This window comes from Triturus cristatus, chromosome 5_2 (genome assembly GCF_964204655.1).
Source record: "Triturus cristatus chromosome 5_2, aTriCri1.1, whole genome shotgun sequence".
Taxonomy (NCBI): Eukaryota; Metazoa; Chordata; class Amphibia; order Caudata; family Salamandridae; genus Triturus; species Triturus cristatus.
This window is the reverse complement of record NC_140588.1, coordinates 62,894,662-62,912,677: the sequence shown is the minus strand read 5'-3', so window position 1 is coordinate 62,912,677 and position 18,016 is coordinate 62,894,662. Positions and strand designations below refer to the sequence as shown.

Below are 18,016 nucleotides of genomic sequence, written 5' to 3'. Positions count from 1 at the left end.
CGTTTCAGAATCAGTAAAACACATATGCCCAGGAGTGGGCCTTAGCGCAAGCCCTGGCATTATACTGCAACCACATGGCTTGGGATGACGGATCCCCTTACCACATAATTACCGATGAGGTTCAGCCCACAATACCCCATTAAACAGGAGGCCAAAAAACAAGTTAGGGGAATACTCATACAACTTGAATATTGGGGTGCAATAGAAAGTTGCACCTCACCAATGAACGCTCCTTTGTTTCCAGTAATGAAACTAGATCATTCATATCATTTAGTCTTAGACTATAGACAATTGAATAGAGCTACACACACATTTGCAGTACAAAATGTGCATGGCGTGGCACTAATGAACAATATATTGTGCAAAAAATGTATAACCACACTACACATCTCAAATGGGGTTTTCTGCCAAAACATAGTAACTGAGAGCAGGTATTTGACTGCATTTAGCTCTTTAGGCTCTAAAAAGCAATTTTGTCGATTGCCACAAGGGTATGAGACTAGCCCCGGCTGTTCTCAACCTGTGTATCAGATCTGTAACATGATTTTAACAACCAAGCATTGTCCTATGTCTATGACATCTACTTGACGGATGATGGCTTAGCAACACATTTGGCCAGAGTAGATCGCATAATTCTAGGGTTTGCTCACATGGGCTATAAATTCAATTTTAAAAATCCAAGATTACCTATCTCAGTGTCCTGTAATTAGGATACCAGTTGTCAAGTGTGTGAGATAGTGAGTTGGAATATGCTGTCCGCTAGTTAAAGTGGGAACCCTGTATCAGACCACACGACCCTTATGATGTCTGAGGTCAATGATAACCTTATTGAACGCTATCCTAGTGGTAGCTATGGAGAGCAGCCTTCAGGCTTAATCTTGAAGGAATGTAAAGCAGCTTGTTTTACCAGAATATCACATCCTAAATGATTAAATGAAAGGAGAACCACACAGTGTTTATATAAAAATACATATTTATTAATATAACACTCTCTACTAGGGCACAAAACCACACAATACTAGATCAATAGAACATTCGTAAATAGCGAAATACACTGCGGGCTCCAGGGGGAGACCGAACCATATACTAAAAAATTGGTATAACAACAACAACTTCAATAGACAGTGCCTAGAGCACGTAGAATCGCTGGGACCCCAAGGAACCAACCAGAGGAGTGACACAGAGAGCCCACGGAGGACGGGTGCAGTGAGGAAACACAGACGCGTGCTCCGTACAACTCTAAGGGAAAGTCACGGTTGGAAAATTACAAGTTAAGAACACTTCTAAGAGGACTTCGAGCAACCCCTTTGGAACTTAGGAGGTCCTAAGGCCAACTCACCAGTGAGTACTGAAGTACCCGTGTTACCTATCCCAGAGGAGCTGGGTGCATAGGGGCCAAGTGGTGTCAGAAACCTTTGTCGTTTTCATTGCAGAGCTGCAAAGAAGTCCTGCTGCCCGGAGGGCGAAGAATGTCCGGTGGAATCCAAGCCTGGATTTGAGGTGAGAAGAACCTGAAAGCAGAGGGGACAGAGTCTGGGTCACTTCAGGTGACCAGGGGCTCGGTAGTTGAATACCCACCGCTGTCGAGTGCTTCAGGGATGAAGAAGGGTTGCTTGACTCTGCAGTCACAGGGAGGAGACTACGTCGAGGACAACCAGATTCAGGAGGTGAGCTGTCCCACGAAGGATGTCGAGAGCTGAGGAGTCGATGTCCAGCTGGAGCACCAACAAGCCTTGGCAAATGCAACCCACGCGGTCAGAGGAAATCGGTTACGGTGAGGACCAGCAAGGTCCAGGGGACGGACCAGCAAGGTCCAGGGGACTCTCCAAGCAATGGAGAATCAGGGTACGTGAGGAGCAAACAGGTAAGCCCAAGAATTAACAAAGTGACCCTCGCCAGGACCCACAGGCCAACGGACCAGGGGTCTCGAAGAGACCTCAAGCAAGTTTACAAAGTACCAGCCCACAGGACACTCGTGGAGTGGAGGCCTGAAATCTACGGTGAAAATACTGCTTGGCGTCAGGACTACACGGAGTCCAAAGCACAGGCTCAGGAATCATCACTAAGCATATGCAACTGCAAATGTACGTGGTGAACAGGGTTGCACGGTCAGCATGAGGGATACTGGTCTCAGAATTGCTGAGAGGGCAGATCGACCTCAAGGACATTTGGAAACCCACCTCCTGCGTTGCTGAAATCTTCGGAGTCCTCAGGAGCTCGGGAGAAGCAAACCGGTCAGATGCGTTTAGGTGCCTGCTCTTGCAGGGGAGTAACTCCTTTACTCCAAGGGAGATTCTTCAGACGTCCAGCGCCTAGCAGGCAGTCAAAGTACTTGGTTTCTTCTTTGCAGAATCTTGTATAGGTAAAATCTAAAGTCCTGTAGTTATACCCATGGGAAGGGGTAGGAAAGATTTTGTGGACCCTCCCAGGAGAGGGGCAGGACAGAGGGGTGGCTACACCCATGCCCTTTGTCCAGTTTTGAGCCAGAGCAGGAGCAAATGGCTCCTGGAACTGGTTTGAGCTGGACTATGCACAGGGACACCACATGTGCCCCCAGTGCAGACTTTCTGGCACTCGCAGAGTGCACCCACCCAGCCCCAATACACTAAATCCTGTCTGGGAGGTGGTTACACCTCTCTGTGACAGGTTGCCTATTGTCATGCCTTCCTCTGCGCGAGCTTGGCTCAGCAGCAGGAGAGCAGAATAGTGTCTGTGGCTGGCAGCATCCATTTTGTGCTGCCCAGGTCGAGAAAGCTGGTACCGGGTATACCGGTGTCCCACATATGTCCCTTCAGAAGGGGGGAATCATACCTCCCACACCAGTTACTGGTGTGGAGGTATGATTCCAAGGTGTTTGATATCAAACACAACATGTTTCTAAGCAGCCGTCTTAAAGTTAGCATTTACCACGAGGTTATTATGCACTTAAACATACATGTCTGGCTGCATCACAGACAACCCCGGAGAATGGTCTCCGAAGGCTGCAGAGGGGCTCTGCTCATGCAGAGGCACCCTCTCACGTAAAACCCAGCACCCTGCTTTCAGGACTGTTAAGGCCTGCCATAGGGGTGACTGATAGGTAGTTAAGTGTAGTGATTTAAATAGATATAGTGAACCTATATCTTAAGTAAGTGGCGCAGGCACCAGCTTACACAGTCTGCTGTAGCAGGCTGGTTGTGTCCATTTGGATGGCCTCTCAGGGGCGGCACAATACAGGCTTCAGCCCATGGGAGGCCTCTGGGGTACCTATGCCCTAGGTACATGGTGTACCATATACTAGGGACTGATAAGGGTACCCCCAGAATCCAATCTGGAGTGTACCTAAGTTACAGGTATATCAATTTAAGGGAGAAATCAGATAGACTGGGGTCCTGGATAGCAGGATCCCAGTCAGACTAGGCCAAAAACAGTGTGACATCAGCAAAAAGCGGGGTAACCATAAGAAGCAGATACTACTTTCCTACAAAGTGAAGGCAAGAGTACTGCGTACATTTTGTAGAGAAATGTGAAATGTTACAACAACCACACACATTGAAAAAACTTCAATTGATATTGGATTTCCTAAACTTCAGCAGAACTTACATACCAGATTATGCACAATGTGTAAAACAGTTTTAGGACTTAATACGTCCAGACTTTTCAGGTAAACAGTGGAGAACTGAACACACAGATTTATGTTCAGTACAAGCGGAAATGTTCGCTTCAAAACACTTTCACACGTGTCAACACCACAAATTTGGTGATCCGCATAACTGCAGTAACATTAGGTTACACTTATGCCACATTCAATAAAGGAGACTTTGTACCAATTGCATATAAACCACACTTCTACAAAAACAGAGATGCGTTTTGCACTGCCAGAAAAAATACTGATGGCAGTACAGACTGCTGTAGTGAAGGGAAGATCATTAACTAGAGGAAAACGAATAACTGTTATGACACCCAATTCCAGCCTTAAAGGCTATCACAAAGGCCAGCATTCCCAATGGAATGGTAAAGCTTTACATTCAATATAGTGTGCCAACTCACTCACAGCAATAGAGGTACATTATGTCTTTGATTCTACACTAAAAACCCAGATATACCTTTTCTAAGGGTGCGCTCACCAAATAATCGACTGAAGTCTATCTTTCATCTCGGACAGTGCTGAAGGTGCAAACAAGGTAGCTATTCTTAAAGAAGTTTCAATGAAAATGGCATTAGACTACATCTGATTTTCAATCTTCATTTTCTTCATCCTGAATGCCGTAAATATATTTCAAAGAAGATGCGTCATCCCCAGATTATATAGGAAAGGGGAGTGACTGGAATATGAATGAGTGGACAAAGAACTAAATGACCATAGTAGGACTGACAGAACATACCTTTGCTAAGTGTGTTCTTTTAAGCCAGAGATTACATCTATTGTTTTGGAAACACCTTTCAAGTCCAACGAGGAGAGGTTCCCAGCCTCACCTTTTTGCCTGTACCTTACCCACTATCTAAACCAATGTCCTGGGTTTTTGACAGCTCACTAACATACCCATTAATGTTGTCCTTCACTCTCCTGCTATTCTACTCCATCCACAAAGCTCAATCTTGACCCCCTATAGCTTCCCCCTGGCAGTATCTTAAAATCCCATGAATTGGAAAAAAAGCATAGGTGTGATCTAACAGAGACTTCTTTTCCTGGGGAACAATATGTGTTTGATTCACTTAAGCACAAAAAACTTGAGAAATAATTATGATGGTGGCCTAATCAAACACTTCCACAAACCTCTTTCCTCACCTGTGAAATCATGGCCTATCCAGATAAACAGGTTTCTGCATATACGCCTTTCAGTAAGACATCACCACGTTAGAGGTGCAGAAGGAACCCAGACCAGTGGAATGTACCCAGCAATGATACTTAACATATCGAAAGAATCGATGCAATTGTTGTGGTATGTGCACTTTATGTATAAGTAATGATGTGGTGCATTTTAGTCCAATGAATAGGCAAACCTAGAATGTAAGCAATCAAGATGCTGAAGCAAAGAGTGAAATAGGAACGCATAGGAATGCACAGGTACTTCTTTAAAACCATGGAAGATCACTGAATGATACGGGAGTACACCTACAGTGTGCAAAACTATTTCTTAAGAATAGAGTTCCAGAGAGTAGACGGAATATTCTCTTTTCCATGAGGTTGGACAACTGTGCCCTTAACACTGAATATTGGACAAATTCACTCACAGATGAAGGGAGGGGTTAATCTGAACCAGGCTCAGCCCTAAATTGGATTGACCAGCACAGCGCCCTGGGCGGAAAAAAATGTAGTGTTTCTTGTGGGGGCAGGGCTCGTTGCTGTGTGAGGGCAGAAGATGTGAGGAAGAACGGCAATGGGGTTGATGAAGTGCTAACAATTACGCTAAGGCACATTAAGGGCTGCTTACAAAGCCCTTAACGGCAAATGATTGAGACTAAGTGGGCTGAATACACTGCTCTTTGCATAACCTTAAGTCAGGCAGCTCCCTGCTGCCTCCCTTGGAATATTGGCACCCCAGACCATGGCACAGCTCGCCCATGCCCAAGGCCCGCCATGGTCTGAACCTTTGAAGCTCAAACTTGTTACCAACCCCACACCTGAAGAGTGCAACAGTAATCACTTTTCAGAGAACTAGATCATACTGCATTCTCCTTAGCACAAATGTAGCCTTACCCCGTTTTACTGTATTTCTCTTTGGTGCCCTTTCAATTCCATTTTACTTTTCTGTGATGTACGTAAATAGGTCTTACATAAACATCACTCCTTAGTTGAGGGAGAGGAGCATTTAGCGGACACTGTTTAGGACACCTCAAGCTGTAATTCTAGTCTAGCTGAATCCTGTTTACCTCCCTCCTGACAGGGATGGTGCCTAGCTCTACACCAAGACTGGGCCCCAGATGAAACATACCCACAGGTATCGCCCTAAGGGATCCTGGCAGATTCATCCACCCTAGGCACACTAGGATAGGGAGCACTAGGTAGGAGCACAATTATATGCAAACAGATCATCCACGTAACAGCACAATGATTGAACTGTTCATTTTCTTTACCATTCCTGTGATGCTGATAACTCGGTTTTGTTTCCTTCTATGAATGCCAGCACACATTTTACGCAAGAATCTTATTGTTTCAATAAATGTTTCAACTTCAAATGTGCATATTTCTTGTGTCTCCCTTTGGGCATGCATGAGTTACTAACAAAAGGGACTTTATCTTCTTCCATGATTTCCTTGGGGAGTCAGAGTGGTCATGTTCTGAGGTTGCCCATGCCCTCGGGTTTGATGTACGGTTTAGAGGTCCAGAGGGTGCACCGTGAGCTAGCCAGGATTACAGCCAACATAACCTGATGGTGTTCAGGAAGTCAGTTTCGCACAGTTTTGATGTTTATGCTGTCCAAACGCACACTCTTGCTGATAAAGTATGAACAGTACGACAACATTGAGCTCAAAACCATGGTGGACAATCCAGGTCACCATCAGGATATTGGCTATGACAGCACTCAGATTGATTACATATAACTATGCTTTACAATACAGGGCAGGATTTAGTTACATTTAACGTCTCAGTTTATGTACCAGCTCCAATGCCAGAGAGGTACAATTCTGCTTCAAGTTTATGAAACTTCATTTACTCAGTTTCACTGCTAAGCTCATTTAGCAAAGAACAGTAAACTTAAATGTTTTTTCTGGCCCAAAATTTGCGCCACAGTTCCTGTGCGCACCGGTTCTTTACAAGATTTTGCTACATATAATACCTCAAACTAATTGTGGACTAAATAAAGTTTGTCCGAACTTGATCTCTCCTAGCAATGCTATGGAACTTGGTAGCTGCAATCAATCTAGGGCTGTCCTGCGGCTTGTGTCGCTTGGGTGGAGGTACAGATTCGTATGAAAGGCATTGCTTGGCAGCACTTTCGCAGTTCCTCCGAAGACCGTACTCCCTCAATCAGATCTTCAGGTAGCTATCCAATAGATGCACTAATTATTGCAGGCCTCAAAGCAGTACTGCTTGTGTGACAGACTGTCCATACACTGTCAATATTCTGGTGGTGCACCAGTCGAAGATCTGGCCTTGCACTATATAACCACAGTGTTTGTGTCAAAGCAGCTTTCTTGTGCAACATCGATACAATGCAGCCGACGGTGCATATAGATTGTTCTCGCCATTTAAAGATGTATGTTCCTTTGAACTTTATGTTTTATTATAGTGCATCCCTTCAGGGCGCAATAATACAATTCAATCTCCCGTTTTATTACTAAAGTTAAGTCTCGAATCATCTCCTGAACACCGGTTTCCAATGTTATGCTTTGTATAATTTACATCAATGATGCGAGCAACAGAAGCACTTCACTCTCTTCCGTTATCAGTTTTCAAATGAAATTAATGTACCTGAATTGATCAGTGCAGTTCTGAGATGCAAGCTAGCGTCTACGTTGCTGGCGTTAATAACTGGGTTCTAATTACCGTTTGTAAACGTGGTCCAAAAGCGAAGGCAAACCACTAACCCGCAATCCTATGCCCACGTCAAACGTTATGTGAAATGTAACCATATAAAAACAACCGCACAGTGGACTGACCCAATGCGTGTTTTCAAGCCCAACCACTCCTCACGTTCTAGCTCAGGACATTCGGTCTCTTCTGGACCCATGATGCTGCTCTGTGCAGAGAACAAAATGTCTGGGATTTATGTAGTATCTCAGCACACGGAGCCCAAACTCACAATACCATTTATTGGGCTTGCTCCGTGCACACAGGGATGTTCACAGCCCACCGACATGAGCTCCTGCGTCCTCCCATCCACATTCCATAACGTCACTATATATGCAAGCTACTTCATACACTTCTGCAATCTAAATTCTATTAAAGGAGAAACATGCTTAATTACTAATACAAGAATACTAACCCACTACTACACTTCGCTTGACACATTAAAAAAATATGCTGCACCATGGAGGTAAGTACTATACGGTACCCCTGCAAAAAGATAAAAAATATTCACCCTACTAATATAATTCCCATACCAAATCCAAGAAGTCTCAAAATGCCTTTCTGCTCCCAAAATGTTAATCAAATTTCTAATCAATTCTTATCGAATTAAGCGAGTAACAGAGGTACAGATCCCAAGATCACTGTGAAACTTTCTTCTAGGACTACAACTTTGGATATTCAAAGTTGGGAGCAAACGTTTATGCTCTGAAATTCAGTGTTTTAAATACTGAATGTAATCATTAGCATATGACAGAACATAGTGGGGGCAAAAAAGCATTACATAGATTGGATGGGGCGGATTTGTTTGGCTTCCAGGACCCAAAAATAAGCCTGGCAGAGTAAGGACTGGTCAATATCCACCCACTGCAAACGTATTCTGAGGATTAAAATGACTCCCCAAAATAAATGACAATTATAATTTCAATTGTTGAACTGGTTAACTAAACAGTTTCTAAGTAAACTGCAAACTGCGTCTCCAGCTACGACGAAGTCATACCCAAGTACAAACGTCGATATCATTTTACTGTGGAGCATTGACAACTACTTTCCCGTGTCCTGTAGGTGGCGCAATTGCACCAATAGCTTGCAGCGTGCACCTAATTTATGCGCGTGATGGCATATCGTACTCCAAACAATTTAATGTGGGGGTAAATTATCCAAAGGCCTGGAGAGTCAAACCATGCACCAATTCTAGGAAAATGTTATTTAGGGAAAGGGTTGCTGGCAGCAACAACATTTACACGCATCTGCACCAGTGTGGATGTATAATCTGCATGGACATTATCTCGCGGTCATGCCCAAGACACTAACGGATGGTTCTGATGTTGTATTTGTTCCGCTGCTCCGTGACAAAACTCGATATTAAAGGCTGCAAGAGGACACCGTTTGATTGAGGCCGTCTGAACATGTGGGCTACGTCATAAAACAGAGACGAGTTATGACATTCCTTCCCCCCCCCCCCCCCCCCCCCCACGGTATTTAAAGCTTAATCACATTTAACCCGACAGCAAATAGGACCACAGTGGCTGACGACAAATACGCTCCCATTCCTTACAGTCTGGCAGAGGGCGAACAAGGACTTACGTTCACTTCATTTCTTTCAAGAGGTGCGGGGATGATGCTCGAGTTATGACTGCACGCGCCATCCGCAGGCTGTTTACAGCAGAAACCGTACTGAATAAATACAGAGAGACAAGCGATACTGAGCAATGGAAAGTCCATTTCTCGGGAATAAAAACCTACAGGAGAAGAGAGGAAGGGGAATTACGAGACAGCACACGGCGTTATTTACTTAGGAATCCTCAGAAGGAGCGTGCTGTACTTTGGTTTATTGGCCTCGGCTAGGAAGATGCTGGAGGAACACTCTCGTCGGAAATCTTTGACAGCCGGGGGGGGGGGGGGGGGGATTTGGGAAGGGAGGTGGAGAGGATCCCGGGTCGATTGGGTGGCGTCTGTCTAGTGATGCCAAGAGAGAACGTGTTTGGGGTGCATAGACTGTTTACACTTCCAACTGAGCAGACTGTATATGCACATGGTGCAGTGATATGAGATCAAACACCATGGATGGACAGCAACATTACTGCGAGAAGTTAGAGAAGTAACGTGTCCAGGGAACCAAGTGACCCCGAGATGACCTGAGAAATTGTCAGAGGGTACAGTGGCCAGAAAGCTAAAGTCCTTTATCAATAGTTTGGGAGGAGCAGTAAAAAGGAGGTGCATGCCGTTTCTGTTACAGTTACCCAGCTTGATGAGTAACAGAAAGATGGGGACAGAGTTTGCACAGGTTGAATGAAATAAGCGCACATCAGAGTCAAGGGATTGCAGAGCGCGTGTAAACCTCCCAGGGAGAGGGGGAGAATGTATGCTGCTCAGAAAGATGGGAGACCCAATGATTTTTGGCACAGTGGATTCAATATAAAGATAGACATTTAGACAGACTGAGTTAAGTGCATGGCCATCCTTTCACGTACACCTGGAATGAGCATTGAGGAGAAAGGGATTATAAGCTAAAGGTGATAAGAAAACACACACAACTATATATCACAGGAAGGATGCAACACGGAAAAGTAGTGGGGCAAAGGAAGGTATTCTAGTATTACCCAGCAGCCAAGAGGTGGATGTAGAGCTCACTAGAACACAGAGCAGGACTTGTCATCAAGGTAGGAGAATAGGCAGGAGAGACACATGCAGGCAATGAGTATACTGAGGTCATGTGAATCAAAGGTAGGGAAGGTGTCCAGAAGGACTATGATCGGGGCATTAAGGTGAATAGCGACTCCATGTTACGAAACTTGGATATGCAAGCTGTCGCCGGTGAGATGGCTCTGGATTGCAGAGGTTATTGGCGACGACGAGGTACTGGATAAAATAATTTCTCCAACTCTTTTCCCCCAGGTGCCACTAATCAGAAAATGCATCATTCGGAAATTGTTGCATGAAGATAGATATGTTGTAATAATGTTTTAAAAACATTGGCAACATTAATGATGATCTAGCCCTTAATTATATTTCAGCCTAGTTTGGTCACTTCATGTCAAAATTAACTAGTTAAGAATTCTCAACACAATGACTCACAAACTCAGTTCCAAGAAGACTATTAATAGGTGCGGCAATCTGAGGATGGGAAATATATCTGATGAAGAGAATGACTCATGGAGTCTTTCAATTCAGTATGCTCAATGGATCAGAGGTTGATGAATGCTGGCCTAAAGGTCGTCTTCAATAATTTCTATTTCTGCAACACACATTCCAAGGCTCTTAGCCTCAGTTGTCTGAAAATATGGAAGCAGACACTAGCAAGGAACTGGATGCTGGGGTATACACACAATCATGCTCAACTCTCAACAAGCTCGGACTGCACAGTAATCTTAAAAGTGACAGAACAGTCTTCTGTGGAGATATTTGTTTCCCATAAAGATGCAAAACTTACACTTATCAGATCGTTGCTTAAACTGGATTGTTCTGGATTGTGACACACATTTTTTACGTTCTCCAAATTTGAGCAATTCTGAAGCTAAGTCTTTGTCAGAATTAGGACGAAAACTGGATTGCTCTTGCAACCCAGAAGGTTATTTACATTCAAAGATCCGAAAAAAATAAGATCTGCTAAATTCAGGAAAAACCCATGGATTATTACAACAGTAATTTTAGGAAAATTAGATATTGACTAACTGGAAAAAAGACTATGGTTATTTGCGTGTTTACAAGATCTACTCTGCACACTAACAACTTGGTAAAATTTCAAGTTGTGAGGGATGATTTTCCACAGTGGTAAGGTGGATACCTCTAGATAGTGATAAGACTAAATTACAAAATGTTTGGTGTTTCATTTCCCTCTGTCCAGGGTCGAACCGGCCTATATTGCATTCAGGCAGTGACCGGCTGGCTATTCTGACAGGTCAGTGTGTGGGTCGGTTTTCTGGCTGTTTATGGGCCTGTTTTTAGGTCCGCTGGGCCCGTGTTCCCTGATATTGGAACAAACATTGCCTGCACCAAGCACAAATCCATATAGTCTTCCTTACATTGTAAAACACATATACATAGTGCCGATACAAGTTCAAAATTGCCGCAATTTGCAAACACGGGCCTCTTTTTTAGCTATCTAAATCACTAATCGGGCCACTTTTATTTTGGTCCCCGGGCCCATGTTCTATCCCAGTTCGACCCTTCCTCTGTCCTTCGCTCATCAAAAATGCTCTTTATATACGATTTAAAACTTGGTACATTAGCCTACAGGTTTAGTACTTCAGTAAGTAGAATTAAGTCCATTACCAAAGACATCTTCGAAATCAATTAGTATTGTGTAGCCCAGTTATGGACAATATTGTATTGCATTTATTAAATAATCGCAATAAAAAATGAAATACAAGACAATAAAAACAGGTCCTACGTGGATGAGTTGAGTGGCAAAGATCAAAACCGGCATGGGAATAATTCAGCAGAGGTAATGGTCAGTTCCTTACCTGACTGGTAGAGTTCTATCTCCTTTCCTCCTGTCCATTTCTCTCTGGGGGACAGGATACCAGCGGAAATTCAATTTCCAGTTGAACCCTCCATACGTCATGTCCGAGCCTGCCATATACTCAAACGTATCATCACTGATAACATCAATAATGGGGCAAACAACTGTTTTCCTGTAAAGAGAGAAAAGGACAAAGGTTGATAAAACTAGAAAAACTGACAAACACAAAACAGGTTTTTGGATGCCAAAAATAACCTCAAATACTGATTGCGCATTTTCATGTACTTGGTTTTCTATTCACAAATTATGTTCTGATTACACTCAAATGCGTATAAATACATTTAAACAGAAAACCACCATAAATCTCAAGATAGGTAAGTAAAGTAATTCTCAAAAGAAAGTTACTAATTAAGGAGGCACTTTGTTCTGGTACAAGAAAAAAACATAACACTATTCTCGCTACAGATTTTATTTATGCCAAAATCATTGGAGCGATTCATGACACCATGTCCCACTAACGCTCATCACTGCAACGATTTTGGAGGACTACCAACTAGTCAAAGTGGGAATGTCGTCATTTAAATCACGCAAGAGATCAGGATTATTCTCAAGTCCTGTTCTCAAAAGTGAGTATGTACAGACCGTATAACAGATCACTGTGAGCAATGAGGAGAACTCCCTTAATACTGTTTATACAAAGCGAGATGTCATTTTAACCAGCAACATTTTGGAGACACTAGATAATTACATCAAAGAAATGTTACTACAATTGCAATAAATGTCAGAAATATGAACTTTTCTACCAAAATGGCACATAATATACTTTTGACACGCAGGGTGGGGTGGATTGGGCCAGGCCACGCAGATCGCCCTGGGGATTGTGGAATCATTAACTTTAAAGATCCTTATCTGGTTCGAAAGCTGCTGAGTGAGGAGGTGCAGACACAGAAAGGGGTATTTTTTGCCCTTGGGTTACCTTTAGAAACCTGGTTTACTTACCAGGCAGGCTCATCCCTGCCGCTGTTAGAGTTTCAGTCCTAGCTCAAAACCTCCCTCAAATGGCTTGCAATGTCACAATGGGTTTTATAATGTACCTGTCCATAATCACTTTGATGAACTGGAGAAAGTAGATTGACTAGCCCTGAATGGGGTGGGAACTGCCTGTGACCTGCATCACGCCACTGCTGGGGAGGACTACATTTCCCTACAGCCACCGCTGCTGCTCGCTCTTAAAAGCGTGTTGCGGCCCTGCGGCTCTGTAGCCGTTTGCTGATAGGGGTGAGAACCGTCTGTGGTGAACCCAAGTCGCTGGTTAGATCAGTTTTAGAAGCTGAAGTTTCAAACAGCATAGTGATATTGTTATCAAATGCCACATATGCCCACGCTACATAAATAATGACTTATTATAGTGGTGGTAATATAGAAGTTCAAGGCAATTAGGTCTGTAAAACAAATGCATACATTTTTTTAAACCAGAATTATGCATGATATTCTTTAAGTGTAATTAAAAACGAGCTATCTCAATAGCCACATCAGTAAAACACATATTGGCTAAAAGATCAATTGACACATGGCTTTTCCAAGGGGAACTTTTTTTAAAAAATAAAAATAGGTTTTAAGATCTTTTTTACGAACTGCGAAAAACAACGGAAAATGTATAAAAATATGCATACTTGAACATTTGGCATTTTAGGAATACAGACTGATGCACTCTTTTGCTTGTTCTTTTGACCAAAAGCCTTGAATCAAATATTAGATTACATCCTAGGCGCAGCTTCAAAAATTACGTTCGTAATTCTTTTTATTGGATAAAGTGAGGATGTGCAGGGACACATTCTAATTTCCTGTAAATGGCATGATTTTGGCAATAGATGCTTTATTCAATAAATATTCCATAACCTTAATAAGGTTATTGATTGGGACCACTGTATTTGAAATAACTTTGGGGGGGAAGGTTCCCAACTTCCCATAATGCTAAATTTCTTATAAAGGCTTTTATATTTATATGTTTAAAAAGTGTGACTATCCAGTTTCTCTCACTGTGTTGTACCTCCTTACAACAAAGGACTGACATGTTATTAGAGATTTAAAGCTAAGCTAATTTATAAAAGAACCACCACATATGGATTACCCCAATTTGCGCCCAAGCAGTGAAATTTCGTTCCCTTCATATTGACTTTATCATTGCCCCAATGGTATATTGAATATTTTAGACTGCGACTCCCAACATACATCAAAATTAAGGCATAACATTGCACAACTGTTGAGTACAATCACAGTATTTTGCTCACATAGGTTTTAAGCAGAGGGGTAGAGAATGTCCCTCATACCCCAGAACAAATTTGACTGCTGCAAGGGATGTAAGTGATGCTCTCATTTTAAGTGCTCACTCCATTTTAGGTATATTGTAAACGGCATGTCTGAATATTTACTGCAGTTAACGTCTTGTATTTGGATGGAATCTAAAACCATGAGAAGTTGGATTTTGTCAACAGTTTATTGTTAGGTCATTGTCTTTAAAGTAACTGGACAAAGCATCAGGTTTACTTTAAAGGCCCACTGTGTTCTAACCTATCAGAATCTAATCATCTACATATAGCTGGCACAGGATGTGTACTCCCCTGCTCCCATTACGGCAAGCAGGAAATAAAGTCTAGGATGAAAGGGAAATCTGCTAAATAATATCCTAAGAGAGATGAAAGCAAGCACACATCCTTGAGGAAGCCCATTATACATTTAGATTTTTCTTGAAAGGTGGTCAGGATATCTTCTTTTAAGAACGCAATGCCTAAAGAATCGATAACCCAGTCAGGATTATCTAGGCCCTCAATTTGATCCCATGGATATCCTCGATCGATGAATCAAATGCAGCTCAGAAGTCAACAAAACATCAACATCATCTATGAGTAAACCTAAGAGTCTGGTGAACAATGGCTCGTAGTGCAAATAGTGGTCCAATGTAGACTGGCTTTCACAGAGGCCTCCTTGGTCTAGTGGTATTAAATCATTGTCAGTAATCAATTCCTCTAAGAAAGATACATTCATTTTTGCTGATATCGTTGATATTACACCAGTGAAACTTTTCAGTCTGTAATTATTATTAAGACCCCATCTTTCTTTTTTTAAATACTGCCTTCACTACTGCCCCTTCCAGGTCACTGGACTTTTACCTATTTATGCTACCCATTAAAACAAGCATTTGCAATGCAATAGGTCTCGCATTTATAAGAGTTTGAGCTATTGGCATTGTAAAATTACAATGCCTTTTATTTATGTTTTGGTTTTAAAACCAATAAAAGGCATTGTCATTTACAATGTCAGTAGCATAAACTCGCATAAAAGCAGTGTGTGGAGTGCAGCAGTGTGCGGCGTGCAGCAGTGTGAGGCGTGCAGCAGTGTGAGGCGTGCAGCAGTGTGAGGCGTGCAGCAGTGTGAGGCGTGCAGCAGTGTGAGGCGTGCAGCAGTGTGAGGCGTGCAGCAGTGTGAGGCGTGCAGCAGTGTGCGGCGTGCAACAGTGTGCGGCGTGCAACAGTGTGCGGCGTGCAACAGTGTGCGGCGTGCAGCAGTGTGCGGCGTGCAGCAGTGTGTGGGGTGCAGCAGTGTTTCGTGTAGCATTGTGCGGCGTGCAGCAGTGTGCGGCGTGCAGCAGTGTGCGGCGTGCAGCAGTGTGGGGCGTGCAGCAGTGTGGGGCGTGCAGCAGCGTGTGGCGTGCAGCAGTGTTTCGTGTAGCATTATGCGGCGTGCAGCAGTGTGTGGCGTGCAGCAGTGTGTGGCGTGCAGCAGTGTGGGGCGTGCAGCAGTGTGCGGCGTGCAGCAGTGTGCGGCGTGCAGCGGCGTGCAGCGGCGTGTGGCGTGCAGCAGTGTGGCGTGCAGCAGTGTGCAGCAGTGTGAGGCGTGCAGCAGTGTGTGGCGTGCAGCAGTGTGTGGCGTGCAGCGGCATGCAGCAGTGTGTGGCGTGCAGCAGTGTGTGGCGTGCAGCAGTGTGTGGCGTGCAGCAGTGTGTGGCGTGCAGCAGTGTGCGGCGTGCAGCAGTGTGCGGCGTGCAGCAGTGTGCGGCGTGCAGCAGTGTGCGGCGTGCAGTGGCGTGCAGCACTGTGAGGCGTGCAGCAGTGTGAGGCATGCAGCAGTGTGAGGCGTGCAGCAGTGTGAGGCGTGCAGCAGTGTGCGGCGTGCAGCAGTGTGTAATGCAGCAGTGTGTAATGCAGCAGTAGTGTGTGGCGTGCGGTAGTGTGCGGCATGCCGCAATGTGCGGCGTGCAGCAGTGTGTGGCGTGGTTTGTAAACAACAAGAAAAGCGGACATCAAAGGAAGGGTGGGAGGGAACGAGCATATGGGGTGTGAGTTATAACGAAAGTTAATTGTTGTAAGAGGGGATGCAGGAAGTGAGGCCGAGCGCGCGCTGGCCGAAAGCAATCTGCAGCTTTGAAGTCCGATGCCAGATGCCAGCTTCGCGCTTGAATGCCTCACATGCACTGGCCATGAACCGCATTCCTAAGGTCTTGTGCCCCTTACTAAATCTCTCTGAATGCGTGAGGCGGCGCACGCGCAGGAAATAGCTGGTGGCAAATGGAATGCGCGTGGTTGTGCACGTAACCGCCACCCGATCTGCCTGGGAAGCCTTTGGGAGCATTTTCTGAAGCCCCTACATAAGTCTAGCTGAGCGATCGCTTACGCGATAGCCGGGCGAGACCTAAAAAAGGTGCTCATTTCTCAAATGACTAATCTAGATTTGACTTCAGGATTAGTGTAGGAGTATTATCAGAGTCAGCTACTTTAGAAAGTTTTAATAAAGAAATTATATTCTTAATTTTCTCCGTATGGAAGGACTCCACTTAAGTGTCATCCATTACATGAACTAAAAGTGGGACATCCTTTATGGGTAGCCCATATAAATTATTTAGACGAGAGACAACCATCCTCTGGGATCATACAAGCCAGTAAAGTGGAGTGGGATTTACAGTTATTATTTACCATTTTCCAATTTTTTCGATCCCCCTGTTTTATGACATTATTCACTGAATCCTATTTGTGGTTGTAAAAAGCGTCTTTTTTTTTTTTAATTATACAGAATTATTTTTCGATCTTTTTTAAACTATTCATTTAATCAGTAGTATTTTAACTAGAGCCGGAGATTTTGCATTTTCCAGATCTTACTTTTCAGTTGTTGATGTGTCAAATCATTTTACCTCTATAGGTACGGCTATCTGCCCCGTCCTCATTCTTTACCTATATATGCAAACAACCTGCCACATTTTCAGTTATATACAAGTACCATGTAAGTTAATCACCACTTGAGAGAAAGTCATCTTATTCAGTTCAGTGGGTCTGGTAAAGTAGCGATAGGTGTGTGTGTGTGTGTGTAGAATTAACTCTGGTTGAGATACTTCTAGGGTACTGTAACACCGGTAAGACTCAAGCTACAGTGAATAATCTTCCAAAAAACAACACAAAGAGAATCTGGTGATCACTACCTCCTTGATGTAGATTCTTGAAATCCTTGAACCAGGTATAATAGCACATGGGAACAAACATATCTACAATATGGAAGAATTAGTGACTAAAGAGGAAGTTTTGACCAGCTGGAGAACCTAAATGTCTACGCCCATTAGGGCAAACCATTCCATTCTCAGCCACCCAATTACACACATTTTGAGATGCTAAAAGACATACAAATATACTAGATGGAAAGGTGGCAATAGGGACACGTTCTAAAAGGTAACCCATAAGCACTGCCATTATGCCAGTACAATCCTTTTTTCAAATATTTGTCATTAGCAATGGATGTCATTTTATTGTATAATGTATGCATCTGTAACATTGTTTGGGTACAGTGGTACACAGTATAATCGGTGGTACATGTAGACACATTTTTCAGTAATTAAAATACTTGTTTTTTAATTTTCTACTGTCAATGGAGAATAAAGTAATTAAACTTGCAACCTCCCCTCCCCCCATCCTTAGGCTTTGAGAGTTCAAGTTCTTTCAGCAACATATTAATGTATGTTTTCAATTCATAGTGACAGATTGACATGCCACTACCAAAGCCAAGTTGACAAATCT

The 18,016-nt window shown here is 43.5% G+C and overlaps 1 protein-coding gene across 1 annotated transcript in view; it reads right to left on the bottom strand.

Annotated features, from left to right (window-relative positions):
- GALNT1 (polypeptide N-acetylgalactosaminyltransferase 1) overlaps positions 1-18,016 on the bottom strand; it is a 525,156-nt gene that overhangs the window by 152,850 nt on the left and 354,290 nt on the right. The window contains exon 6 of the mRNA XM_085606855.1: positions 11,959-12,129. Within this exon, the coding sequence (XP_085462981.1) occupies positions 11,959-12,129 (171 nt within the window). The remainder of the gene's footprint in view (positions 1-11,958; positions 12,130-18,016) is intronic.